We start from the raw sequence: 27,522 nt of genomic DNA, 5'->3' as shown, positions 1-27,522 counted from the left end.
ACATCTTCAGTGGTTCCTGAATGAGTCAGATGACCGTTACTGCATTGAGGATGGGTTCTCGGGACATGAGAAATTAAACAGAGATTCTTCACTCAGTCATTTCTTCAAATACCTCTCACTAGAGAGATGGAAAGCAGAAAGCCACCAGGTACAACATTCAATATATTCCAGACAATAGTAGGAAAACTGTCTGAGCTCTGTGGCTGACTCCTACACAAGCCAAAGAAATCAGGTTAAGAAACAAGGTGTTTGAAAGCTAATGAAGGAGGCTGAACAGATTAGCAGATGCCTCCACAGAATGATACCCTGAGGGAAAAATTAGATATTCTCAGAAAGCATGGCAATTAATTCAGCAGCAAGCTGCCATGTTCTGAATAGGTACACTTGCCTTGGCCAGGAAGGAGAGGGACAGTCACGTTGAACAGGATTTTCTCACTAGGAATCTCCGGGTCTACAAAGGAGAGGTGATGGGGCTCAATCACTGTCACACGGTCCTCCAGCACCTCAATAAACACATTAGACCATGAGCATCAAGGCCAGAGACATGGGAAGATTCATCCAAAAATGCACCGAAAGAGAATTTGCTTTGCTCTAGTTAAATATAAGAGAGCCTTTGAATTTAAAGGCCTAGTTCTTAGACCTAAAACCAACAAGGGATGGATGGGCTGAACCTTTACCAAGTCTCTCAAACTTGTACAGAATAGGGACTATTTGGGAGGAGATTACAAAGGACAGTAAAGCTTGATAATGAGTAAAATTTGCTAGACTCTTGTGGGACACCTAAACTCACTTTCACCTCATCTGTAACCCAAACCAAATGTGTAACACAGAAACTAGGTACTATCATACTCAACAGAAGAGAGCTCTGTACAGGTCCACCTCTGTTAAGTCCTTTCTGGAGAATCAGGAAGGGCTTATAAACCTATGAAAAAGAGACAAACACCTCCTTCTTCATAAAACTATGAATTTATCCCCACTTTCAGGCTGTCCAGGAAAGTGGCAGTGTTTTTAGTGCACTCTGTCCCCTGCAGATGCACAACCTTCACACTCACAGGTGAAGGAGTTTCTTTTTTGACTTACAGCAACTAAGAAGAAATAAAGGAAAATCTAATTTGATCAAAAACTCCCTGGATGAAGATATAAGTCATTGCCTACATAGTTTTCTGGTATAGTGTGATGCAGCTGGACTGGAGTGGCTTTTGAAAGATATCCTGAAAATGACTCAGCCATTTTCAATGGACCATAGAGGAACCAAAACTTTCTCTTTTCTTTTAAATCTTTCTAAAAGTGTTCTGATCTTTCCATTACAGGATTATCACTAGCCAAAGGTGGGTAATGTGTTACAGGAATTACAGTGCTGCATGAACAGACTTAAGTGCACAAAGGCAGTTAACCTGCATGTGTTCATGAACCTTAATCCTGCAGAATTAACAGCTATGAGAAATCACTGAATTACATATTTCAGCTGGGTATGAAAAGCATCCAGCTCATTTTCATAATCACGAACAAAATATGGAGAGAACAAGCTAAATTAAGGATACGGGCAATTAATTAATCTTCTTTGGAACATGAAATGATCAGGTTCAGGAACAAATAACAGGTTTCCACCAGCTACATCAAGTGCAGCCCACTGAACTATGCTGTTTACACATCTGTAAGGCCATCCTGTCAAACCTGTGTCCCATTCTGCTGGCCTTGGGTCCCAGACTGGACATTGGCCTGGACACTGGCAAGGTGAGATTTCCTGACAACAGCTCAGTACACCACAAATGCCACCAAACTGCCAGTTCTTCTCTCTCCAGTGTTTTTCACCCAAACACATCAGAGGAGAAACCACAGCCTATGAATGACTGTTGTGAAGCAGAAAATAAAATCTTCTCTGTCCCTCTGAGATGTGACATCTAACTGAAATCAAAAGCCACAAAGTTTGTGTTATCAGCACTGCTATATATAGCTCTGTATAAAAAAGGTAGGCTTAATATGAAGAGTGGTGTCCCTTTCATACAGCTGCTCTGAGGGAAGTGGGAGGAGGGAGGGAAGGGAGGAACACCTCTTCATATGCTTACAAAACTTTCTTCTTCACAAACCCAATTTCAGTTTGCATTCAGCTAGAGTGAAGCTCAAGGCTCTTTTTACCAATACAGAGGAAACAGGTAACTGGACTGAAGAAAAAACAGTATACGTGTATGCCCAGTTTAAACACTAAAGAGTCACCAAACTTTCTCTGACCTTTCTCAGTAGGACACTCAAAGACAAGGCTAGAGGTATATGGGAAGACTTAACATTTTGTGCTTGCTCTTCAGCCGAGAAGCCAATCTAATTCTGAAGGAGTTTGAAGACGGATCAACAGAACTCAATCATGTTGATGCAAGGAAGTGCAATTTTATGATGAAAAGATTTACGGTTATGGTTGCTTCATAGTTGCCTCCAAGGCCTATTTGTCTCTCCCAAAGGCAGGGCTTGCAGGTGGCAAGGCGCCCCTCAGTAAAACGTATTTTACGGCACTATTGAATTTTGTGGTGTGTAATTAGCTATAAAATCCAGCACTGCATGGCTCAGCCAGACATCTCTCCCATCAATTTTGTCAATAATGACAACAACAAAAAGTCAACAGCAGAAAGATACATTGCTGGCTATTGCTCCAAGTAGCAGTCTGAGCATGTTTTATTATTGCCAGTGAAAGGTCACCACTATTTTAAACCTTGACAAGGCCATTGTGTCATGGACTTTTCACTAATCCCTCTCCCACCGCTTCCTTTAGCCTTTCCTGGTCCCACACCGGGCAGGCTGTGCTGCCTTAGAAGTGTTTTGCCTCCCCTTAGGAGGCTCCTCCCAGGGACCCATTGCCCCGGGAGATCTGTCACATCTGCCCTCCTGCACTGCATGGGCCTCTCAGTGTGCTTTTGTCCTGTCAGGGAGCACCCAAGGGCACAGGATTTCTGTTTGATAATGCTGAGCATGCTGTTGGCACCTCACACGTTCTAAATAAATCATCAGGAATGAATAATGCCAAAGATGACTGCATGATATGTTCAAGCGGACCCAGCTCTCCCTCTCCCTGCAGGCAGCTGCTGCCTGAAGGTTTGGCCTCAGCTCTGTTCATGTTTCTTGCAGGTCCTTATCTCTGCTTTCTCATCACAGCCTGCCCTGTCTCACTCTGGTCAGGACTGCTGCTCAGTGGATTATGATCCTGGTCCTGCTCTGAAAGCCCCACAGACCACAGCAAAGTATGAGGCCAAGGTGATATCTAAATCAAACTCCCTGACCTGGTCCTGGTACTCTGTGCATCCTAAGGGGTGACCTGGGTGCAGAGCCCTGAAGCTCCCCTCTAGCTCATGTGCTCAGGATCCCTCCTTACAGAATCAAAGGAGACAGCAGGAGAAGCAGAGGGGAAAGCTGGACTTCACCCACACATGTGATGGGGACACATGGAGAAGGCATGCACCAAAGTCAGAGAGCTCACAAAACCAACTTTAAACTTAGAGGTCATCTTTTCAATTAACACAGTCAGGAAAATAACTACATTAGAGAGACCACTCTTATCAAAATGTCCATTCCCAGAGTTGATGCTGCAAGAAAAGGTAATTCAGTTCCATGGATGCATAACGGGCTTGTCTGAATGTTTACCACATACATTATAATTATAGCCTGTGTTCCTGATGTCAGAATGATGGATGAAAACTTTCTAATGTGGGTGGGCTGCAGTTCTGATAAATAAAGTTTACAGTGGAATTACTGCCAAGATCCGTTCATTATACTCTCTCTTAGCCACAGTTTTTCACTCTTGCCATTTCTAATGGCTTCTCAGGAAAAGGTGTTTTCAAAATGCTAAGTTCCACTAAAAAGATGTTAAACGTATTTTTTTCTTTTCTCTCTCCCTCTCCCTTCCAGTCTATGCAGTCATCACTTTTAATACTGAGTTTTTCAACTTTTATGTTTCCCCATCACCACCCCTTTCTAACCTGTCTATCTATTTTTTCAAATTCTACTCCAGTTATCTGTCTGGTGCATACAGTCTGTTCCACAGATTTAGTTCAATCTTTGAATCGAGCACAACAGCACAGACAATAGCAAGTGCAGGAACAAAAACTCAGTGGTTACTGCTCTAAGCAAGGCTCTGGTTGCTGTGCACTGCTGCAAGGAGAGTGGGAATACAGAAACCATCAGTCAGCGGTGTCGGTTCACACTTACAGCCATGTGCAAAGAGGAGCCGAGGGAAAGCTGAGGTGCTCTGGGTGTCTGTGGGAGAACAGCAACGTTGAACACGTGGCTTTCCAAGCTGGTTTGTGGACTGGCAGAGCTGGACACCTGGAAAGGAAAGATCACATGAATGGATACCTGACAGAGCACACCACTGCACTTCTAGACCAGTTTCATACTTTTCCTCTCCTCTTCTCCTGGTCTGGGAAGGCAAAGACACACCTTTCCAGTGGCTACCAACCCAAAGCATACATGAATGGTAGTTGATGGGAACTAAGGCCTTTAAATAGTAATCAGTTCCTCCATTATTGCCTGTACAGTCTAGAAATGGTTCACCTCTTTATTAACATTTAGAAAGATATCTGTTTGTCACTTCCCTACCTGCTATTCATTGCTGCTTCCCCCAGTCACTGCCATAGTTTTGCTGAATTTTACTTCAATTGTCTGTACAGCTTAGTGGAACTTTTCATCACAGGAACAGAAAAAATAATGGGTTTTTAAACCTTTCTCCCACCCTCAAAATAACCCATCAGTTGTGCTGACAAGGTGAAAATAACTGGTCTTTGAATAATGGCACTGCCTTGGCAGTGACTGCCTGTGATCCCAACATCTTCCAAGACAGGCTGCACTCATATTTCAGAGACCCATAAAAATTTTCCATACCTCACGATAACACCAAAGTTAAGTCAACGGTATCTAACTCATAATAGTAAACCTGCCGTAACGACATATAAAGCAAGTATTAACTTTGTAAAAATTCGAAGGACCAAAACCATCCCCTAAAGATAAGTCTGCAAGTGTTCACAGCAATCCTGAGATAAGGCAAGCACCCAAAGAAATACAGTCTCCTTTGTTAGACTGTTACAGCTTTATCTTTCAGTAGGGATGGAAGTGCGCACTTGAATTCAATAGAGCACTGAATTCAACAGAGCACTTTGTGAGCAAGAACAGACTTCAGCACAAGCTTAATTTTCAGAAAATGCATGCTCTACTGAAATGTATAAAATTATTTTAGCCATTTGCTGGACCTGTTCTGAGTTGCTGTTATCTGAACGGTAACTGCCAGAATACTGACAAAAACAACGTGTTGGTCCTTTCTGAGATGCCCCAATCCATGGTTCAAGACTCAGACAGATGTGTTATGGTCTCCTGATGTGACCCAGGCAGTTGTGGCTTCCTTTCTCAGTAGAGCTCTCCATACAATTATTGCTACTGCTCCAAGATACTAAAAACAAACATTTAACTCATGCAAAATGCATACTCTATAAGAGGAATGTAGCAATTAAGCTAAAGATTAGCTTGTTCAACATTGACGCTCACAAATTCCTCATTATCACTTATGTTAATTACTTTAGAAATTACCTTAATTGCCTCTTCGGTGCTACAGTAATAGCTTCTAACTTGTAAACCAGATGTAACAAATACTGCATGCAAGTGTTCATGTAGGTTTAGCATTATGGGAGGCTGTTAAACCTCCCAAGCAAACAGCAAGGACCTATCTGAGGAATTTTATAGCTGTTAAATCTGTGGGGAGGTGGGATTTATTTTACTATTACATCTGCTGGGGAGTATTTGTACCTTTTTGTCTGTTTGCAAGAAGAAGTACTCTACAGCAAAAATTAAATTATTAGCTTAGGGACTGCAGAAAGTAGGAGGGCTGCTTGGTTTTGGGGCTTGCAAAACAAACAATTTTTAGAAGGCACTCAAAACATTTTGCACTTGGAGTAAATATTACAGGTTTTATGAGAGAGCGATGTATTTGCCATGCAGTATCAAGGGGTCAAACTTCCTCTCTGAACTGCAAATGGGACATCAAGATGGCCAGGATATGAGCTGCAGTAACACACCTTGGAGAGGAAAGTCCTTTCACAGTGGTCTGGATTGCAGGGATGCCTTGGGAGAGTGTGGGCCACAGGACTTCTGTTAAGGGTCTCCTCATGCAGATTTGGCACCCAGCTGGAGGATCTCTATGACAGCCAAACACAAAGCTATCTGGATCTACCTCCCCACTTCTCCCTTGTCCCCTGGGACCAGCCTCATCTCAAAGAACGGTGGTGGAAAGGAGGCAGCAAGGTTACAAGATGGGTGGGAGTTACCCTCTCTGTTACTTGCTCTGTTACCTCTTCTAAGGACTGCCAGGCAAAAAACCATCTCCCATTCCTATTTCTTCTCCAAAAGCAAGCCAAGCACATCAGTAGGGTGTCCCCAAGGGACAATCCTACCCCACAGGCAAAAGGCCAGTGGAGAAGGGATCACTATCACAGCAAGAATCATAGAATCCTAGAATGGTTTGAGTTGGAAGTGATCTTAAAGATCATCTAGTTCCAACCCCTCCACCCTGGGCAGGGACACCTTCCACTAGACCAGGCTGCTCAAAGCCCCGTCCAACCTGGCCCTGAACACTTCCAGGGAGGGGGCAGCCACAGCTTCTCTGGGCAACCTGTGCCAGTGTCTCACCACCCTCACAGGAAAGAATTTCTTCCTAATATCTAATCCAAATCTACCCTCTTTCAGTTTAAAGCCATTAACCCTTGTTCTATCACTAAATGCCCTTGTAAAAAGTCCCTTTCCAGTTTTCTTTAAGTACTGGAAGGCCGCTATGAGGTCTCCCTGGAGCTTTCTCTTCTCCAGGCTGAACAACCCCAACTCTCTCAGCCTGTCCTCATAAGGGAGGTGCTCCAGCCCCTGATCATCTTTGTGGCCTCCTTTGGACCTGCTCCAGCAAGTCCATGTCCTTCTTATGTTGGGGGCCCCAGAGCTGAACACAGGACTGCAGGTGGGGTCTCACAAGAGTGGAGTAGAAGGGGAGAATCCCTTCCCTCGACCTGTTGGCCACACTTCTCTTGATGTAGCCCAGGATACAGTTGGCTTTCTGGGCTGCAGGCACACACGGCCAGGTCATGTTAAGCTTCTCGTCAACCAACACCCCCAAGTCTTTCTCGTCAGGGCTGCTCTCAATCCACTCATGGCCCAGCCTGTATTTGTGCAAGGGATATTACCCTGACCCATGTGCAGGACCTTGCACTTGGCCTTGCTGAACTTCATGAGGTTTGCACGGGCCCACCTCTCCAGCCTGTCAAGGTCCCTCTGGATGGCATCCCTTCCCTCCCGCATCTCTGGATGCACTGTCATGCTGATGGAATGTTGCAAGACTGCTAGTTTCATCCTGTGGAAATTATAAGTGCAGATCTGTTTGCCCATTCACTCTGGGGACTCTTAATCTCAGAATGCTTTCAAGCTTAGACAAGCTAGCAGGCACTAGGTCAACATCATTGCTTTTCTACAAAACCCTTTCCTCCCTGCGATGGTATTGTTCTACAGAAAATCAGGCCAGCTATTAGTTTAATAGCTTAAATGTTAGATGCTACTTGAAAAACAATTTTCTCCAGATCTGCAATATGGACTGTGATTTGACATCCAGAGGTTAATGCTATTGCATGTGGTTCAACATTGTGGGTAGCTGGCTGGCTCCACTGCCGCAGATTAAAACCTCAGGATCAACATGTAGCAAAAGCTCTCTTGTGCATGAGTAAGAGTGTCCACAAATACAGTGATGGGTTGCATCCACCCTGACACATAAGCACATGCATATTCATCTACAGGCAAGCAACATGTACCTATATACATGTAAGTCTGTACATAAATAAAAATAAATATATTTGCACACATATTGGTGTGTGCATGCATGTATTCATGTATGTGTATCTATTAAAACTTTGGGTCACAAGATACAAGGAATGGCAGACTGAGTAATCTCAGAGAAAAATGTCAGCAGAACTGCTGTGTGACCCGCCCCGTGAATATGATGAGGAGAACCTGGAATTGGAAGGAGTCACTCTCTACTTCAGATCCAGAGTGCCTGTACCACACAATGCCTTCGTTGATGTCCTGCTGGGTAAAAGAGGTTGTAGGTGAGGCTGCTCTTCCATCAGGCAAAAGCTGCCACGAGTCTGCTGGGCCATCTGCTGGCATCGGGATCAGAAGCACCACTTCACCTGGGAAAAGCAAAGATGAACAGCCAGGGCACAACTTGTGAGAAAACAAGGAGGAATAGATGCCTTTTCACCAACTAATGAGCAGCCAAGACAAATGTTCACCCAGTCTTAGTTTTTTTCCATCTAGTATGAGTAAGAAATAGCAGGAGAGCTTCTAAAAACCACTAGTGGACCTTGCAACATCCCACTGACATAGGGAAATTTTATCTCCTCTTTTGGCAAAGGGCAGATCAAGTAACTCATGCAAGAACACTGAAGAAATACACGGTCAAGCAAAGAACAGAATCTGCAACTTTAAACTCCTAAAATGTCATTCTGCCCACTGACCAGCTCATTTCACCCTTGAAATGTGCCCATTTGATAAACTGAGCAGGAAAACAGATGCAAAGGACATGGCTCACTTTCTGGAGCTCCTGTGAAGGGACAAGAGAGAAGTGAGACACAACCAGGGTTAAAAAGCATTGCAGCAGACTATCCATCTTCCCTTCAAGGGTACAACTTAAGTATCTGTGATGGATGCACTTGACCTGCCCTTAACCAAACTTGCAGTAGTTTGGTACAGGCTCCAAAGTATGTAAAGGCCTGAGCTGCACCCGGGCCAAGACCTGCTCTTGAAAACCCACAAAGGAGCAGAGTGACCCAGTGAGCATCGACAGGTATGAGCTTAGATCAACAATCATGCAATTAACAGACGAATAGTGAGTGATTTTTCCAAGACTTGTTTATCAAAGAACAAAGAAAGTTGTGGGTACAAGGAGTCTTGTGCATACCTTTCCCATTGTATGCAATTTGACTATGAGCCAATCACTTTAGCCTATAAATAAGAGAGCCTAAGGGAACCTTCTCTGAGCTCTCCCTGCTAGGCAGTGTGGCTGCATGGCAGTGATCTCCCCTTGAGCTGGAATGCCATCCAAGGTTGCTCCTCGAGGCAAACAGACCTTTTATCAACGATGGATCGTTGGATGAGCCCAATTTGAGCTCTCCCTGAATTGCAGCTGGACTGCACGCCAGGCCACTCTCCCCTTGAGCAGGGACACCTCTCAAGGCTTGAGATTCCTTACCTGAGACTAAGAGATCCTTCCTTACCTAAGGTGGAGAGACCCCTTATTCGCAACAGATCCTCAGTAAGTGACTGATAGCATGCTGAATTAATGCTAATGAAATCTGTGTAACTATTCCATTAGACATAAACCACTGTCCAAGTCAGGGACTATGTCTGGATCCAGCCGCACCTAGACTCCTCTCTGAGACGGAGTTTAGAAAGCAAGGGGATCCATTCTGAACCTCGTGACTCAATGGGAGATTTTCCTTACCCTTTGTATCTCTTCCATTAGGCATAAACCGTTGGCCAAGTCTGAGACTAAGATTGGACCTAGTTGCCCTAAGCTCCATCAGGAGTTTAGAAAGCAAGGGGGTCCACTCTGAACCTTGTGACTCTGTTACCTTTTTGTGTCTTTCGTCTCTGTATAAATCATTCTAAATTGATCCTAACTCGATTTTCCTTTGTATGTTTCTTCCATGTAGTAAGTAACAGGGTGAACCTTGCCATTGAACCTTGTTAAGTCACACTTTTACAACATCATATTAAAATCACTTTTGCCAATACCTTTGATGGTGATTCTTTAAGTGATCTAAAACACTCATCTGCAACAGTATCAGAATACAGCATACTAATTTTTTCAAGGTCAACTCTTTACTAGCTCTTTTGGGGAATTATTATGCCAAAAAGTACACTAAGCTGACTCACCTGAACAGAAATCTTCAGCTGAAAAAGAGCTCTTGAACAGGTATAGTAAAGGACCTCTGTATCGTGGGCTGTAAAGTAAGTCTGTATGCCCTGGTTTGTAGCTCTTACTCCAGGGAGCATGTAGCTTTTATCTCTCTAACGTCCAGCTTATTTCTGATTTTTGTATTAGAAAAGGATTCTCAGCTGGACAGAAACATCACTGGCTTCATTGCAGATATGACAGAGAAGAGCAGGATGGGGGCATGTCCTACGGGTTATCAGCTTTGCTCACAGATGCCTGCAAGGATTGGATTTTGATGCCACTTACTGATGTTCAACAGACTTTAATAAAATTACTCAGAGAACCAAGTGCTACCCACCAAGAGAAGGGTATCAAAACCTTAGACATCAATTTCATTGATGTTAACATTTTTCCTAACCACACACATAAATGAAATTAAAACCTGACAAACAGCTATAGTATTGAAATAGATGGCATATTTTTCTATTTTACAGTGCAATTTACTTGTCTTGGAGTTAACGTATAATCTGTGAAAAAATTACACATTTCCCCTATTTTTACCATTCTTGACTATATATAATTCAGCTGCTCTTTAACTAACTTGTTTGTTGTATATTGTGCTTCTCTTCTAGTCTTTGAAAGTATCCCTCATGGCTGCTAATTCAGAAGCCACATATTTTATAAATCACTTCAACTCTCCTTAGAGCATTAATCATTCTGTTATGCAAAATATCCATCATAAGCTCTCCCACTTCATTTCCCAAAACCATCCTCAAACAGTTGGAGTAAAAAAAATAATTCAGCAAGCTGAAATATCACACTTTCATTTTATCATCAAACTCTATGCTAATATTCCCTTATCAGTGTCCTAATTATATTCCCAATCTTAAGCTTTTGCTCATGGGAGTTCACCACCTTAATCTTTCGTGTGATTTCTAAAGATGCCAATCACATACCCAAAGGAGTTAGGGTCTGCAAGTTGTTTATCCCTCCCAAAGTAAGAGAAGAAACAATTAGAACATATAGCTGCTTTAAGCAAGATGCACGTGGTATGTCTTCTTACAAATTAATATTTAATGTGATCAGAAGGAACAACTCTGATGTTTTCTTGTATCGTTTATGATTACCATTTCATTTGAAACATATTTTTTTAAAGTAGAAAAGCACCTGCTGATGGGTTACACACATGAATGTACAACTTGTGCACACTCAGGCAATTTATTGAAATATATGGAAACTATACAGCTGCAACTTTCAGAGCTGTCTAGAGGATTCAGGCACTGTGGTCTCATTCATTTCAAGAAGACTGGGTGCTTGTGTCACTTTTCATTGGCTTCACAAATTTCATCCTCTAAGAATGTATGTCACATGAGCAGCTTAGGGTATAACAATATAGAAGTGAGGTTTTTTTCCCATGTAACAGGAGCTGTGTTGAGGCATCCTGTGTGCTGGGAGGAAAGCCAGGGAAGATACTGGTTCTACTTCTAGGGACAAAACATGACGTCCAGCATAAAGAGATCCTTAGAAAGACCAACTGCTCTCCAGTGCCCAACTGTACAGGGCCAAATCAAGCCCTGCAGAAGGAGGGCATGTGGAAAGAAATCTTCCTTCCCTAATTATATCCCTTGTGTTTGGTTTCAGAGTCTTGAAATAAAGGGCAAGAAGCCTTCCTTGTCCACACACTCATGCTACAGAAATCTAATAGCTAGTTCTAAAGTGGTTTTCTTTTCTATCAAAAAATCAAATTATGTATTTTCTACAGGTATGAATATCTTTCCCATTAGATACTAAGATAGGCGGATAAGCTGTCCTTGATTCAGGACCTATTTTCTACATTTCTCTGTCTTTTTTTTTTTTTTTCCCGCTTTCTGTGAAATAGTATTTTAGATAAAATTTTGAAGATCATTGATTTCTACTGCTTATTCCTCACCTGCAGCTACAAACTCATTTGTGTTATTGCAATTAATTACAGCAGATGTAATTATGGTGATACAAATACAGGATTATAAATTTTGGTTAGGGTTAGGCAGCAAGAGACAAGCTCCTCAGGGAAAAAATCTTGTTTTCATGTAAATGCTTATTAAAAATGAGAAGACAGTCCCTCATCTGCAGAAAACTAAAGGGGGAATACAAATTAATTACTTCTCTTCTAAACTGCAAAAATAACATAATCTATGTTTCCATCAGGTACCAGCAGCTGTTATGGAAACCAGCCTATCCTTACAGCAAGAGGCAAAAAACTGGCACTGATGCTGCTAAAGGGATCCTCTAATTTTATCTGGCTCAGCAAACTAAAAGCAATGATATCATTTCATAGAAGTGCAAAACATATTATTCGAAGACATGGTTCTAGTGAAGAAAATGGTGATGCTGAGCAGGAAAATAACATTTTTCTTTTTCGTCCACACTTCTCTTCCCTCCATATATGACATCTTCTCTTTTCCATCTAGTTTCTCTCAGTTTGTATCTCAGCCACAAATCCTAGTACCTTCCACACTCCTCCTTGGCCTGGGTCCAGAAGATACTCTATAAGCTGCTGTCCTACGCATAGGGTTGCCTGTGAAAGCTGTTACTCTAAGAGGTGAGATCAGAGTCTCTCAAAAGGAATCTGGAGACAAGAATTATATATGGATGCAAATGTCACCTATTTCTGTTTGAGTCAGTGACCACTTCTGTTAGTAGAAATTAAATCAAATGTCATGGAATTTAGGGAGTTCTCCAGTTCTTCAAGGGAAACTTTTGCTCAGCAGTTTCTAGAGGTAGACATTATTCTATGCTCCTCTTAAACCAGACATTCATTGTAGAATATCATCTTTTGGCAGTGAGTAAGATTCTGCTCTCACAAGGCTGTAAATCCACCAAAATTTTACTACCACTAGAGAAACACAGTTGCAGAAGTTCAGATTACTAGGCAGGACAATAGTGCTTCATTACTTCACATGCCCATTTGAATTGGAAAAAGATGAGGTTAGCAGCACCTATTCATCATAGAATTATTAGGAAATATTCCCTCAAATGCTATTTGTTGTGGGCAAAATACCATGGAAGAATCACATTCCCAAAGGTCGATGAAGAACATCCTTTTCCCCAGAAGTAACCAGAACCGTGTACTTTTATTTAGTGGATGGACACCTTGGGGCATGTGGGGTCAAAAGCAACACCCTACAGCTGCTTTTTGACAACAGAACTCCAAAGATATTTACCATGTCTTGGCTGGTCCTTGATGATGGTGTAGGTTATCTCGTAGTCACGGGCACCAGGTAGCTTGGCGTGCAGAATTGTCTTGGAGATCTGCAGCATGCCTCCTTGTGGTACCCAGACCAGGGAGTTTGTCACCAGCTGAGGGCTTCTGTCATTCTGTATGCAGGAGGACAGCAGCAAAAGGCTTAACTGAATGTCAGCAATGCACTGATGGAAACAGATTTTCAAGTGAAAAGGATCAAGCAGAGTATTCTGGAATTTCTTATGCATTCAACCCTGGTTGTCTGCTTCAAGAAATGGTTGGGCATCCTTCACCTGTATCCCTCGGACTCAGTTCTCACCCCATAGAACTGACCTTGTCCTACAATGTTTCTAAGTTCCCTTTGCTGACCTTAAACCTTCTCGAACTCAGTCTTCTTCCATAATTTTGTTTTTTACCACCATCCTCATTCTCTCTCCGCTTGACTTTTGACATGTCTTGACAGAATTTATCTCCATGGCACAGTGGAAAATTCACTACTATCAACACCTGAAAAAAAGTACCCTGTCTACTACACTAGTTTGATTTGATCGACATTTTCTCTCATGTCTCCTCATTTTATTTCTAAAAATACACACAGTTCAAGAGTACTTACAGAACAACAGCTTCTTACCCATTCAGAAGTATTTCTCTGTGGCACATCCACTATCTTTACACACATCTATAACTGTTATCACCTCTCCATGAGCAAACCCAGGTTCAAGACCAACCTCGTGCTTTTCTACAAGATGGGGGAAAACTGAACTTAAGGGTGTGCAAATGCTAATGATGAATTTTGGCAGAAACATGAACTGTGACAGTTTTCCATCCTCTGCTTGAACAGAAGTAGTTTAACATTCAGAAATTAGGTATACAAATTTCACTTAGGAACTACTGCACCAAATCCACATCACTTTTTTTGCTACACTAGAATATACTCATAGAAAGACTTCTAGATCAAATATATTCTCTCTGCGTGGGGACATACAGCCACTGACAAGCCATCTCTTAACCACTTTTGTAAAACTGAAGTCTGCCTGAGCATCCCTCAAAGTCTTTTGCTACTTGGTGGGTTTTCTAACCTTCAAATTATTCCTGCAGCTTTTTTTCCAAATGAATATTTATCCAATATTCATTCAAGCTTCTTGAAATGTGGATGTCAGGACTGGATGCAGTAATAGTTTCACCATCATTTTCACATACTTCAGAAACCCTACTCTGGCATTCAAGGATTATATTATTCCTTTTTGGCTCTAAATTACTTCGTAGCTCATGATCTGTTGGACAGGCCACCAAAACCCCCGTAACCTCTTCTACGACACGGTTCTGTCTTATAAGCCCAGTTGCTGTAAATGTGACTTCTCTTCTTGTTTCCTGCAGATTCACTTTGAAACTGGCTGCGGTGAGCTGCATAATCAGTCAAAATCCTGACTGCTCCACATAAGTGATCATCTTCCTCCTCATTTACTACTCCACATAATCATGTGTCACCCCAAGAACTGATAAATGACTCATTACTATGTTCTTCTGAATCTGCAAAAGAGACAGTAGAGACGGCTAAAAAGATGTTTGTGAAAAAGAATCACATGAAAGGATGACTTCCCATCTCCATTTTGACATGTCTGCTGCACAACTTTCACCCATTTAATTTGTACTACACTCACTTTGCACAGTGTTAGTTTTAAATGCTGCATGATCTTAGACTGCGTCAGGTCAAGAGTTTCCCAGCACAATGGTTGCTTTATTTTATTAAAGAACAGTGGAGAAGAAAACTAGACCCTGTGCCAGCCAAGAGAACCCTGCCAATGATAACTTTCCTCTGACCTTATTGATTTGCTCACATCATGACACAGATAGGCCCAGCAAAGCATAACTCTGGAACAGGAAACAAACTAAAAAGGTCAGAAAGGTCCCTGGATTTATTGCATTAGGAGAGAAAAGAGAGACTAACCACACTTCAAAGAATGACAGGCAAAATGCACTGTTTGAAAAGAAAATATTTCTAAGTGAATGCTAATTAAACACAAGGTTGCGATTTTGCTATAAACATGGAACCCTTTGGCTTTTGGGTAAGTAAATGATTGAATGTTCCTTCACTGGCCACATTAATGTAATACCATTTCCACTCAGCTTTGATGCTGTGATCCTGCTTGTTAATAAGAACACATTCATGAGACAGCTCTTTTTGCTTGGTAATCTTTTTAAAAATATATTTAGTGACAAGCTATTGTCTGATCCGAGTACTCACCCTGTGTTCAGCAAAACAGCTAGAATCACATTAGATGATTTTTTTTACTGATACCTGAGGACACAGTTAGCAAACTGTGTGAATGAATTTACAGCACAGGAAAAGTGTTTTCAGAGAGCCCGGGGAAGCTAACATGTTCCCTGGTCCATGCTTCAGTTACCTGTTCGCAGGTAGGGCAAGATGCAGTGACTTGCAAGTATCTTGGAGATCTCCCTTATCTGAATCTCCCTCTAGAGGTCCAACACACCCCTAAAATAAACATCTGTTTTTTTCCTGCATTACCCCTACCTCTCAGAAAAGAAAGGCTTCTGTATCATGCTAGCAATGTGCAGATCACACATGGGTAGGTCTGACCTCCTCTGACTTACAGTACATAGCCTGCGAACATATTTTCTAGGGCATGGGCTCCTTATTTCCCATTGGAACACCACTGGTGGTGCTCTGCCAAAAATGAAGCACCAGCAGGTCTCAAATTAACTTCACAGAAGTTGTAATTGTTAGAGAACATCAACAAAAATATACAGCAGTGCAAATCACTATTAAGAGCTCTCAAAATAGAGGCCAGCTGTTCAGACTGCAGTAGGTCAAACGAAGTGTTTGGACGGGGGCAAATAGGGAAAGTAGGTTGTTAGCAACCGAAGGGACTAAAAAAAAGCACCTTGGAGAAAACAAGGCACACCTGTTGTGAGAAACAAAACCTTCTAATTCATAATATTTGGAAGGTTATGTTGTCCTTCATTTATGTTTCCACACTTTCACTGCAGTGCTCCTATGGATTAATGCCTGAGAATTATACTGTCTGAGCCCACTGAACAAGAATCCTAGAAATGTCCTTTCACACCAGGACTTACTATATAAAACCATCGAGCAGCACATTATAACAAGTTCCGAGTACTCAGGTAAGTAACATGGTTAAAAAACCACACCTTGAACTCCCACACCTCCAGCCAGGGTCCTGCCAGGCTCTTCAGCAATCTCTGGATGCAAACCAAAGGAAAAAACCCAAGTGTCTTTGCATGTGTGTCTCAACAGCACCTTTTCAGAAATAAACCCTGCCTGCATTTCAGCTCCCAAGGCTACTCCACAAAGACGATAATTAGGATGAGGCTGGAGCTGGGTATCTGCCAGCTCCACCCTCATAGTAAAAGCTGCTCTGCTCTCACCTCTGTCACCATCTTCATTCCTCTCTGTAGCCAAGTGCTGCACAGAGAGACTTGGAAAGATAATGAGAGACAAGGAAGCACAAAATCGGCTAATAAAAGAAACTATACTCAGCAATTCACCCTCACTGGCATTTACAAGAACCTGCTTAATCAATAGCAAAAAAAAAAAAAAAAAAAAAAAAAAAGTGTTACAAACAACACAGAGTGGTGTGCAAGCATTTTTATAGTCCTCCTGACCTTACACAGGCTCCTTAGGGCCATGTAAGTGATCTGGGTAAAGAAACCACATGCAGGGCTGCTCTTATTCCAGGAGTCTAAACTCAGTACCAGCCTCGAAAGCAATCCCTTTTTCAATCCCAGACTGATGTGTGAGTCATATCATTAATTACTACTGCAGCTTTAGGAGCACCTGCAGGGTCCAAATGGGATCAGTCCCTCCTTCTGCTAACTACACAGATGCATGTAGCGTTTGTAAACCTTACTTAAAATTTTCATGCCCAAGTTGCTGTGAAAGACATGTAATACAGCAGAGAAGAGGACAAAAGAGGCGTAATAGCATCTCCTCCTAACTCCTTTTCATGGAGTGGAAGCACTCAAAGATTGTGTAATTCTCAGATCCATACATGAAAAGACTGCAAACCGTGGACTTCTGACAGCTCTATTTTTCATTACTCTTTCACGTTAACTAAGGGATAAGGACATTTTCAGCTTTTTTTTTCCTTCTGCTTTATTACAATACCACAATACCAGAACTGAAATGCTTGCAAGCACTTCAACAACTTTATTTTTTTCAAGGATCCACCATGCATACTGTATGTATTTCATGCCTTGTTTGGCTGGGGTTTACTTCATAAACAAATGGAAAAGCACTGCTGTTTCTAACTTTAATGCTGTAATCTCTATAAAATTTAATACAAAGTGCCACTTCATGTCCAAATACAGAAGAGACTATGAACTGCAATAAAACAAGAAACAAAAATTAAAATACTTAATAATTTCTGAATTTAGGTATCTGTGCCCTGTCCTTAGGGAAATTATCAAATAGAAAGATGCATCAAGTGAGATTTCAGTGGAGCAATGCTGAGTGAACAGCAGAGATCCTGATCTTGGGAGACACCACCACCACCACCAAAGTACCAATGATAGACCTTACTAACCAAGTTGTTTAGTTAACGCACAGTCCTTTTGTGTCTCCACTGCATGCCCATCAGCCTGGTGACTGGTTTGCCTATCTCATCAGCCTTCTCTCCCCACCATCCACTCATACTCTAAATTCACTGTCCTTACCAGTGCAAAACTCTCACCTGCAACTCCAGAAAATATTTTCATCAAATAACTATGGACTTTGAATTGCCAAAGCTGCACAATTTTAGCTGAACCATTCCTGTCGCAAACCAAAAATTCAGGTGACCTCCAAAACTCAATCAATCCACTACTTTCTCCTGTCTCTGACCACTGCCTGTCAGTAATGCAGGACTAGTGACACCTCAGGGACATAGTGATATTTCTCCAGGCTTCTAATTTGCCTGTGACGGTTTATGTCACAGCACATACCTTGGGAGCAATCTTAATGTGGAAAAGGATGTTCTGGAAGTGGTACCCATCGTTCACTTGCAGAAGAACTGCATCATCCCGCGTGTCAGAGCCATCGTGAGCGTAACGCAGCAGTCCGCTGGCAAGGTCATCCAGGTGGAATATGTGGACGGCGGAAGCTGAGTCCCCAGGAGGTTTGATCAGCCGCCCGTGATGTGGATGCTCTAAAACCGTCAGCACAACATCCTGAGGATTGTCACTGTCTCTCACACCAAGCAACAGTTCAGTTACAGTTCCAATTTCCCCTTTGTGGACAAGGAGGGCTTCATTTCTGAACACATATGGGGCCTGAAACACAAAAGCAGCTCTTAAGTGTTTGCTAAACCATAGCAATTTGATCATGATCAAAGGCTGGAATGAAATATGTGGGGTTAAGGAAATTAGCTCACTTCATCCCTGGAAACCTCCTATTTCTAAGCAGCAGAGAATCACTCTCTGCACTTTCCCTCCCAGCGGGCAGATCTAAGAATATTTAGCAATTTAGACTGATTTAGTTACATTAAAAGAAGATTTTCATGCCACAGCAAGCTTAGGAAAGGAAAAAATCTTAGGACATTTATACAGAAAGCAATTGAGTTATCAGCTAGAGCCTCTATTTGCTTTGCTGTCTGCATGGATAAGAGACAAAGGACACAGCTTTGCCTTATTACAATCCATGGAAATTCAAATGGAAACACAGACCCCAACTATTTTGGAAGGTCTACACATTACGGGTACATTGGCAGGCCCGACTGGAATGCAAGCACCTGAGATGTTGACGATTTATGTATGTGGATAATGAGTTCAGGGTGGGTTGGGGATGGAGACACACCATACTCTCCCTGTGTATAACCTACAGCTTTGATACCTTAGACATCTTTCAGAGCACTGATGCTTGAGAATAAGACCCCCCACAACCTGTGTGTCCATGTTATCTGCAGAGAGGGGGAAAAAAGGAAACAAGGAATGCCATGGGAGAAAGAATAACCTACACAGGATACTAATAGCAGTAAGCCAAACTGAGAGGAAGAAATTTGAATTAATGCCTCTAAGTAGAAATGAGTCAATCAACTAACACTGAAGGATGTGCTTTTGCTTGTCTTGAACTGATAAAGTTCATCTCAAAGACAGCAAAACTGGGTGTCGTCAGCATAATTATTTATTTATTTTCAAAGACTCCACACAGCCTTACTCATCCTAGAACAAAGATCTGCTAGAGTCCACATTTCTGCTGGTTTAAATTAGTTCTCTAGTTCTTCATCATCAAGGAAGTTTAAACGTGCAGTCTCTATTGATCCCAATAAACATCATTTGCCATTGGTAATACCTTGCCTCAGGAGGGAGGTGATCCCGCAGAGACAAAGTCAAAGCCCTGGGAACATTCATCAGAGAGCTAACTGCTGCCATTTCACCTGTGTACAACTTATCAGGGTTATTAAGGATTGGCAGGCAAAATGCCTATTATTAAACCTCAATTATGTATTCTGGGGCAGTGACTGCAGCTCTTTCTTAGGTGAATGTCCTACTGAGGTAAACAAGAGATTAGACTGAGCAAAGATTTCAGCACCAGCCAAAATCAATATACACACAACAGGATCAAAATCCACAGTTTGGCTTACACTAAAGGACAAACTAGAACACTTCTAATTTCCAAAAGTTATGGAATGACTAGTATGGAATATAATGATTAAAAGCAACAAAGTACAATTAAAAAAGAAATGTAATTCCTAACTCTGAAGCTACCACCTCTCTAGGATCCCAATCTGGAAAAAAGCCAAGCAGTGCATAGTCTCAAGATTGTCAGAGAACCACAGAAATGATGCATCTCAGGAAGAGTTGTTTCCTGTAAGGCACACTAAACACGTTAAAACGGAGACCACCCACAGGCCTCCAGCATGGTATGTAGTGAGCGAGTCAGCAGCTCACCATGTTTTCGAGCTGTTGGCTCATTCCTACTGCACTCAGCATGAAGCACAGAATAGCACCAGCACCTTCAGATACAAACCCCTCTGCCACTGCAATGATTAAAAGAAATGCATTTCTTAAATTACTCATTGTGAGGATGGATGCTGAGTCAGGCTTGTAGGCAGGAAGGAGTCAGCACTAAAAGAGAAAGGATGATAGCCAGATTTCCAGCTACAGTTTTATCAAGCCATTTAATGCCCCTCTGAGGATGTAAATGGGCTTTAAGAGTAGCAGACTCTCATTTGCACTTTAAAGTCTGTTTATGCCAAGTAGCCACAACAACTTCAGTTCAAGCAAAGCTATCTGATCAAGCTTTCAACTGGACAGTTCGACTATGGAAAACACTCAGTGCAAGCTGCAAAACCTCCTTGGAAACCTGGACCCCATTAAAGTGAGTCCATGGTGAATTTGCTGCCAGCATGATCAGCAGCAAGCGGGCTGGGCAGCTCCAGCACATCCACTGCCCTCCCAGCAGCATCAGAGGAACACCCACAGCTGGAGTGGGAATCAAAGCCTATCCAGAGGGATGTGGTGATATGACCTGCTGATAGGCTGAGCTTGTCACATGCAGCTAGGTTGGGCTTGAACAACTCTTCCTTTCTGTAGTGCTGTGCCCTCTCCCTTAATGTGTATCTCACACACCTCTTCATACCTTGCCTTTTAGAGAGCCCACCCTTGAACAGGAGTCACAAACCTGTATACCATCTCTTGGGTGAGGTCCCTCCACGATAACATGCTACAGACTTTAAATAACATGAGAGACGTGGACACTTCACAGTACCATCAACTTGCCTAGAAGTGGTGAGCAGTTTAAGAGACACACTTTAAATAGCTCATGCTGATTTAATTCCCAACTGTCCTAGAACAGAGAATTTAAGTAAATGCTCTTGACTGTTAAAGCTTCCCTACCATAGGGATCAATCATCATTCAATTGCCCTGCAGTAAGAGACTGAACTAGACCATCTGGAGATCCAAAGTATAATTTAAACAGTAGGGACTCCTTAGCCCTCACCGATAATTGCTCTATGATTGCACAGCTACAATTCCACGCATAAGCAAAATTACATGGGCCAGCTTCTTCAGTCACTTACCACAAGTCCAGTTCTTCCACATGACTCTTGGCTGCCTCTCAACTAAGTGAGAGCTGAGACTAATTTGCCTGACCTGAACTCCAGCTCAAGTTCTGCACAGCTCCTTTGTTATCACTGCAAGAAACCAGGGTTCCAATGGTACAAAATTTGTGGTTGTTTCCAAGCTTTGTTACATTACCTGTGTTGAAAATGCTTGAATGTTGACCACCTCAGGATGGGAGAAGAACTGTTGATCGCTGACCTTCAAGGAAAAGTGTCCTTTCCTAAACAAGTCCCCAACAAGCCAAAATACAGGATAACATAAATTAATGAAGTGCTCTTTCAGGACTTAATAATGATAAAAATATTATATATTCAGTAAAAATTACTAGCTTAGCAACAGAAGCTTTAGCTCAAGTTTTTTCAATTATGTTTTAATAGTATTTTTTTCTGAAGATTCGTAACAGTCACAACATGTAATAAACCACCTTTAACTATGAAATAATATACCCTCATTTCCCTTTAACTAATGTTACCCACACAGGATGGCATCTCCAAGATAAAGTACTGATTCTAAATGTCAGCTATGCACTGCTAAAGAAAAATGTCACTTATCTGGCTTTGGAACAGAAGCTCCCAATTTTAGCATTTTCGCTTCCTATTTACTTTTCAATAATGCCACCCAATAACCTTGAACATAAAGTAACTATGTTTCTCAAGACAAGATCCTGACATTTCACTGTGACTACCAGGCAGACAAAAAAAAAAAAGCATGATACAGAAACACGTTATTGAAAACAATGGATGAATTGGATGAAATGGATGAAATTGAAACACAATTATTGAAAACAATGGATCAAATGGATGCCCTAATATATACAGGCAGAAATTTAGAACAATTCCACGGTGATGTAAATCAAGTGTGAAATTTGGCAGGATGACTGGCTTATGGCCTGGCAGCAGCAAAAACCTGCTTTCTTGCAACATGCTTGCAGTGTGAGCGTTGCCAGCTACTAATCACCCCTAATTATCCCAGGACACTAACAGAGCTCATACTGCAGGCAAAGAAGTAACGGCTGAATATAGATTATGCCGTAGAGCATACTGGTGACATTATTTGAGCATCTTCCTGACAGTATCGAGAAATTGCTGTAAAAACCAGACTGATACGCCAGTTTTAAACCCACAGCAGAGTATCCTAAAGATGAGACAGATTCCTGCACCCCAAAGCAGAACAGGTTTGGTAGCTGGATCTTAGTGACCTTTTATATCATAAACAGGGAAGTTTTGCACCACCATTTATACTATGGTACAGTATAAGTACATTGGTAATTTATTTAACAGCAGTGAGAAATGTGCTTCACTGTAAGAACATTTCCAAGGAACAAGGAAATGCCTGTTCTCAAGATACGTCAATTTTTTTTTAAAACAAGAGCTCTGAAAAAAGTTTCAACCCAGTCACCTGGATTTCTCTTTGCTATGCATAAAGTGGACTCTCTTCTCCTTCACATCCTGGCAGCTGAAGTGGTCACCTTTGCTCAGCTGCACCTCTTTTCCATTCACCACCATCACTAGCCTGCCGTTGGAGGGAGTGCTGTCAATATGGAACAAGAGCTGTCCTGTGTCACCAGCCAGATCATGCATACCCAGTAAGGAGAGGTCTAGGGGCTTTACCCCACCAATTCCTACTGTGAGGGTACTGTTCACGTGGAAGCTCGAAAGATGCTTGCTGGCTAAAAAGAAAGAAGGGAAAATTGCAGGCTGGTGTTAGTATCTTGCCTGTTGCTACCATCATTTGGACAACAGACCAGACCCTTGTAACACCCTGTTCATTACTGACCTAGGTGAACAACCACCATCCCAAGATGAACTGCAATCCATCCTAAACCCCACTATGATGTTGAGAGTCTTGGGCAAGTCACTTCGCATCTTGAGTTCCCCATCACAAAACTCAAAGCCAACATACACTGGCCTGCCCTGCAGACGGACTAGTAAATCTTCACTTAGATCAAAGAAAAGTAAGTACTACAGCTGATTTAGTAAGGAATTTTCCCCAAGATATTTTTCCATTTGTTTTACATTGATGATAAATGATGCTGCAATTGGTAAGACGTGCCTCCATACCTAACTAGGTAACTTCACTTAGAAAACCACATACATGAATGTTTTATGAAACAAAAAAGTTGGAGAAACATAGCTGCCAACTTTTAACAATCAACACAAAACTGCACAAAACTGAATTCCAAAAATGCCACTGAATGAACACTACTTTCGGCCTTAAAATCTGCTGGAAGCCTCCCAGCTCAGTTGCTTTATCATGAGAGACACTCACCTTCTTCACACTCTCTGGTCCACATGTTGCCATAAAAACCCTGGCCACAGGCAGCAACACAAAGCTTATTCTTCAGAAACGTGGTGCTGTCGCAGAGGTGGCACAGGCTGTCACTGTCACACTCCAGGCATCCAGGAGGACAAGCTGAATCGGATGGAAAGCACAACCCCATTGAGACACTGCAAAAACAATGCAGCCACTGGTGTGCAGAGCTGTCCCCAGAGGTCAGAACAGAAACACCACTGCTATTTGTGTCTTACCTACCTGACAAAAATAATCAAAAAGAAGGGGCAAAGAGTTGAGATAAAGGAGTTGTTAAGAAATTCCTTCCTCATTTGATCACTGTTTCACATTGACTCAGAGAATCTGAGATGATCTTCCAAATGGAAAAAACATGGTTTTAAGTAACTCTTATACCAGTTTGAAAAAAATACTCCAAATACACCTTCAAGTCCTACACTGCTTGTTAACCCACAAATACAACTGAAACCTTTCTAAAAATGTGGTTTTAATACCTGTTTTTTTATATACAGTGTGTACACACACTCCATCAGCCATCTACATCGAATCTCACTCCTCCCGAATTAGGCATGTCTAAATGCTGATATAGCCTGTTATCTAATTCTCAAGTTGACTGCATCACCTCAACAGCAAGTTTAACACAGCATCCAAGCACTTCCTCTTCACCCCAACCTTGGAAAGAAAAAGCAGTGACAGAACACAGATTGCAACCCTGGTCCCTCTCCACCACATCACCCTTGCTTTGCTTACCTGTGCACTTTCCCTGTGCATGGTCTGTATAATATCGCTTCCCACATTTGTGAACACAGTGAGCATCCAAGAGGAAAAACGGGGCTTCACAAAGGCTGCACTCATCTGGTTGGCGACACTGAAGGCAGTGTTGATCACACCCTAAAAGTCATATGTAAAGAATTCAGCTCAACACTGCTTTCAACTGCTTCCTACACTGTGCTGTAATACCCCGCAGGAACCACAGTTCTATTGCGTGTGTGTGCTGGAGGGCAGCGAGAGATCTGAAGCTAGAGTGTGCCTTCTGAATGCAAGACGTGTGTATAAATTGGAGACAAGCAGGGAAACATTTTGGCAGCACTGACTAGAAGTAACGCTCAAGAAGAACTCACTCTGGCATGTGTCTGATTCCTTGTAGAAAGCTGCAGGGCACTGTTCCACACAAGCTCCTTCATGGAGAACGTAACCCTCCATACACTGCAGGCAGTCGGTCCTCTGGGGACCTTTACAAGCATTACAGCTCCAGTCACACTCTGGAAGAAAAAAAAGTTAATGCAGGGCAGCTCTTTCCGGGGTGCTCACCCTATAGAAGTGCTTAGCACTTGGGGTCTACAAACTATGGGAATATAAGCCCCAGGAGCAAAAAGCACAGTAAAAACTGTTAAAGAGATACTAAAAAAACCCAGAAGGCATGATTTGTACTGAATGATTTATTACAACTCAAGATATTGGGGATTTTTTTCCCCTCTTGGACTTAACATGTTCTAACTACGTCAAATTTGAGCAGGCTTGGCACTCAGACCTGCTAACCCTGGCATAGTTTTGTTGCCCATAAAGCCTGACTTTATCCCACAAGTAGCAATGCTCCTTTTCTGCCAACACCGAGTTTGTTGCTCATTAGCAATTATCCACCCTGCTTCATCAGTCTTATGCTTTCAAATGACTCTGACCAAAATCAAATGAAATTGTTGTCCCTCACAGTCCAAATGTCCCTCTGGAAAGACCACTAGCCAGAAACACACTGGATCCAGCTGGGTTCAGATCTGTCTTCATATGCCCTTGTACTATCTTCTCTCTGTCTTCAGCAGTGTCCCAACCATGCACAAGTGCCCAAAGACTACTCAGGCTGTCAACTCTACTGTTTGTTTCTTGGTGGCACTTAGAGGGTCCATATCAGCAATTAACGACAGACACACTTGGCTGATGAGACAGACAGATGGACAAAAGCAAGAAGGGGGAAGACAAGGACTCATTGAAGTGAGCTGAACTATCTCAGTCCATGCTGCATGTCCAAGACAAAGCCAGGACAAGAGTCCTGCCTCATTCCAACACCCTAAACACCAGACAACGTCATCTCTCTGAAGAACCACAATGTTAAGGGAACAGATGCTACTCAGTTAAGCTAGGTTCAGGTACTGAGTGTGCCAGCTAGGAATGAAAGCTGAACAACAAGTCATTTGTATTATATCCCGGTCTTAGTGGTGTTAGCTGCAATAAAGCCATGTTATTCTCACTTATTTCCATTATGGAACACTTTCCTTGGGAGTTCTGGAAATTTTTCAAGTCATGTGTCTTAAATCACTGCAAACTGTTGTTTCTGCAGCCATTCAGTGATGCAGTATTTAATAAGACAGAGAGAAGCAGTTAAGTACACAAGGTCCTATAAGCACTCTAAGAAAGATTTACCCTGGTAAACTCATTTGTTATTCAGCTGACCCATGACTAAATGAATTGCTGGACCTGACCCTTGAAAAGTTTGCTGGCTCACCTACTAAATCATTTACAAGAGAAGGATTTGCAATAATCTCATTTCACTGAAAGGCTGAAGTATGTCACAGCAGACTGCTGAAAAAGTGAAAAAACCTTGAAAGTAGTTTGTTGCTGAACAACTCCCTCCCATACACGCTTTTTAAAGCAGGCCACTGCTTTAAATACACTGCAATGTAACGGATTCTTAGCCAAGGCACTTGCAATTTTTTTTTCTTTTTTCTTTAAGCCAGCAATTTATTTTTCACCTCTGCAAGTCTTGCTGGAAAAATCCAGATAATACTGCTGAGCACAGCTCTCATACTGGCATTCTCCAAACAACAGGACCTTAGCTGGATCTCTGCAAGACGTACAGCCAGCAGCTGATTCACAGCTCAGGCACTGGCTGTTGCAAGCTGTGGGAAGACAAAGACAAAGAAAATAACTGTAATTACTGATGCACCAGCCAACTGTACAAGTAAAAATGGTATTATCCTGTAGCCCCAGCTACTCCTCTTGTCCTCTTTGAGAGATACCTGTGGAGACTTTAGAGTTTTTGCTTCTTATGATCCTTTTCACAGTCTCCAAAATGCAAAAAGCCTCCTTCTATTTGGAACAGACTGTCTCCCCATACTGCTTCTTACTCTCCTCCAAACAGGCCTGGGTACAATACTGACCTTGAATTCAAATCCCCAAATAAATGCTTTTCTTGTCTCTGTTTTTCTTATTTTCTTTAAGCAACCTTTAAGCAATCATGTGATTCCAAATTTAACTCATAAACGCACAAATTTGGAGGACATAATAGACTGCTGCAATCCAGTTAGCAAACCTTAGTGTGATCAAAGGACCATTTAATTTCACTTAATGTTTCCACCTTTTTATTTGCACACAGTGTGAAGTTTTGGAGTTGTAGGGAGCAAATAATGTCAGGAAAAAATAATTCAGGTATTTACTGAATCTAGGATCAAAGTCCAAAGGTTCAGAATATTTCAACTCACCTCTTTGATGTCCAGGGTCTAAACTTCTCAGGAGGCTGCACTAACAGCCAAGTGTACTCAGTGCTGAAGTGCATAAGACTGAATAGCAATGTGCTATGAAAAACCAAAAAACATTTCCTAGCCCTTTGCCTATGCACTGAAAAGCTTGCTCTGATTCTGGTGAGACGAAACTTTACAAAAATAATACGCAGAAAACTCATGGAGGGTCACATGTCTGCTTTATACAAACAACTAACTGCCTTGCTAGCAAGTACAATGATGGTGTATGCAAAAGGGACTGCTAAATTCCCAGGCAACTACCCCTGAGTGTTGCTAAATCCATACGGAGTCAGAATGTTTGCCCAACCTCAATTCTGTACTTACGATAAATCAGAAAAAAGCTCTGAAAACACAGCCCCACGTGGGGGCCAACCTCCATTTAAACGATTTTCATTACCTCTAAGTTGTAGTTTTCCAGCAACCTGGGACAGTTTATATCTACATGGCTTATCAGCAGTACTTCACTTGAAAAGGC

General features: G+C 42.1%; 1 protein-coding gene across 1 annotated transcript in view; it reads right to left on the bottom strand.

The window, feature by feature from the left end:
* Positions 1-27,522, bottom strand: part of FRAS1 (Fraser extracellular matrix complex subunit 1) — a 176,604-nt gene that overhangs the window by 38,386 nt on the left and 110,696 nt on the right. Inside the window, exons 22-32 of the mRNA XM_074823439.1 lie at positions 26,280-26,426; positions 24,657-24,797; positions 24,286-24,426; positions 23,515-23,658; positions 22,645-22,915; positions 21,382-21,466; positions 18,129-18,455; positions 13,147-13,300; positions 8,017-8,195; positions 4,192-4,308; positions 389-503 (exon numbers count right to left, since the gene is read on the bottom strand). Coding sequence (XP_074679540.1) covers positions 389-503; positions 4,192-4,308; positions 8,017-8,195; positions 13,147-13,300; positions 18,129-18,455; positions 21,382-21,466; positions 22,645-22,915; positions 23,515-23,658; positions 24,286-24,426; positions 24,657-24,797; positions 26,280-26,426 — 1,821 coding nt within the window. The remainder of the gene's footprint in view (positions 1-388; positions 504-4,191; positions 4,309-8,016; positions 8,196-13,146; positions 13,301-18,128; positions 18,456-21,381; positions 21,467-22,644; positions 22,916-23,514; positions 23,659-24,285; positions 24,427-24,656; positions 24,798-26,279; positions 26,427-27,522) is intronic.

Source organism: Strix aluco, chromosome 4, assembly GCF_031877795.1.
Source record: "Strix aluco isolate bStrAlu1 chromosome 4, bStrAlu1.hap1, whole genome shotgun sequence".
Taxonomy (NCBI): domain Eukaryota; kingdom Metazoa; phylum Chordata; class Aves; order Strigiformes; family Strigidae; genus Strix; species Strix aluco.
Note: the sequence above shows the minus strand (reverse complement) of the source record. Positions and strands in the feature narration are given on the sequence as shown.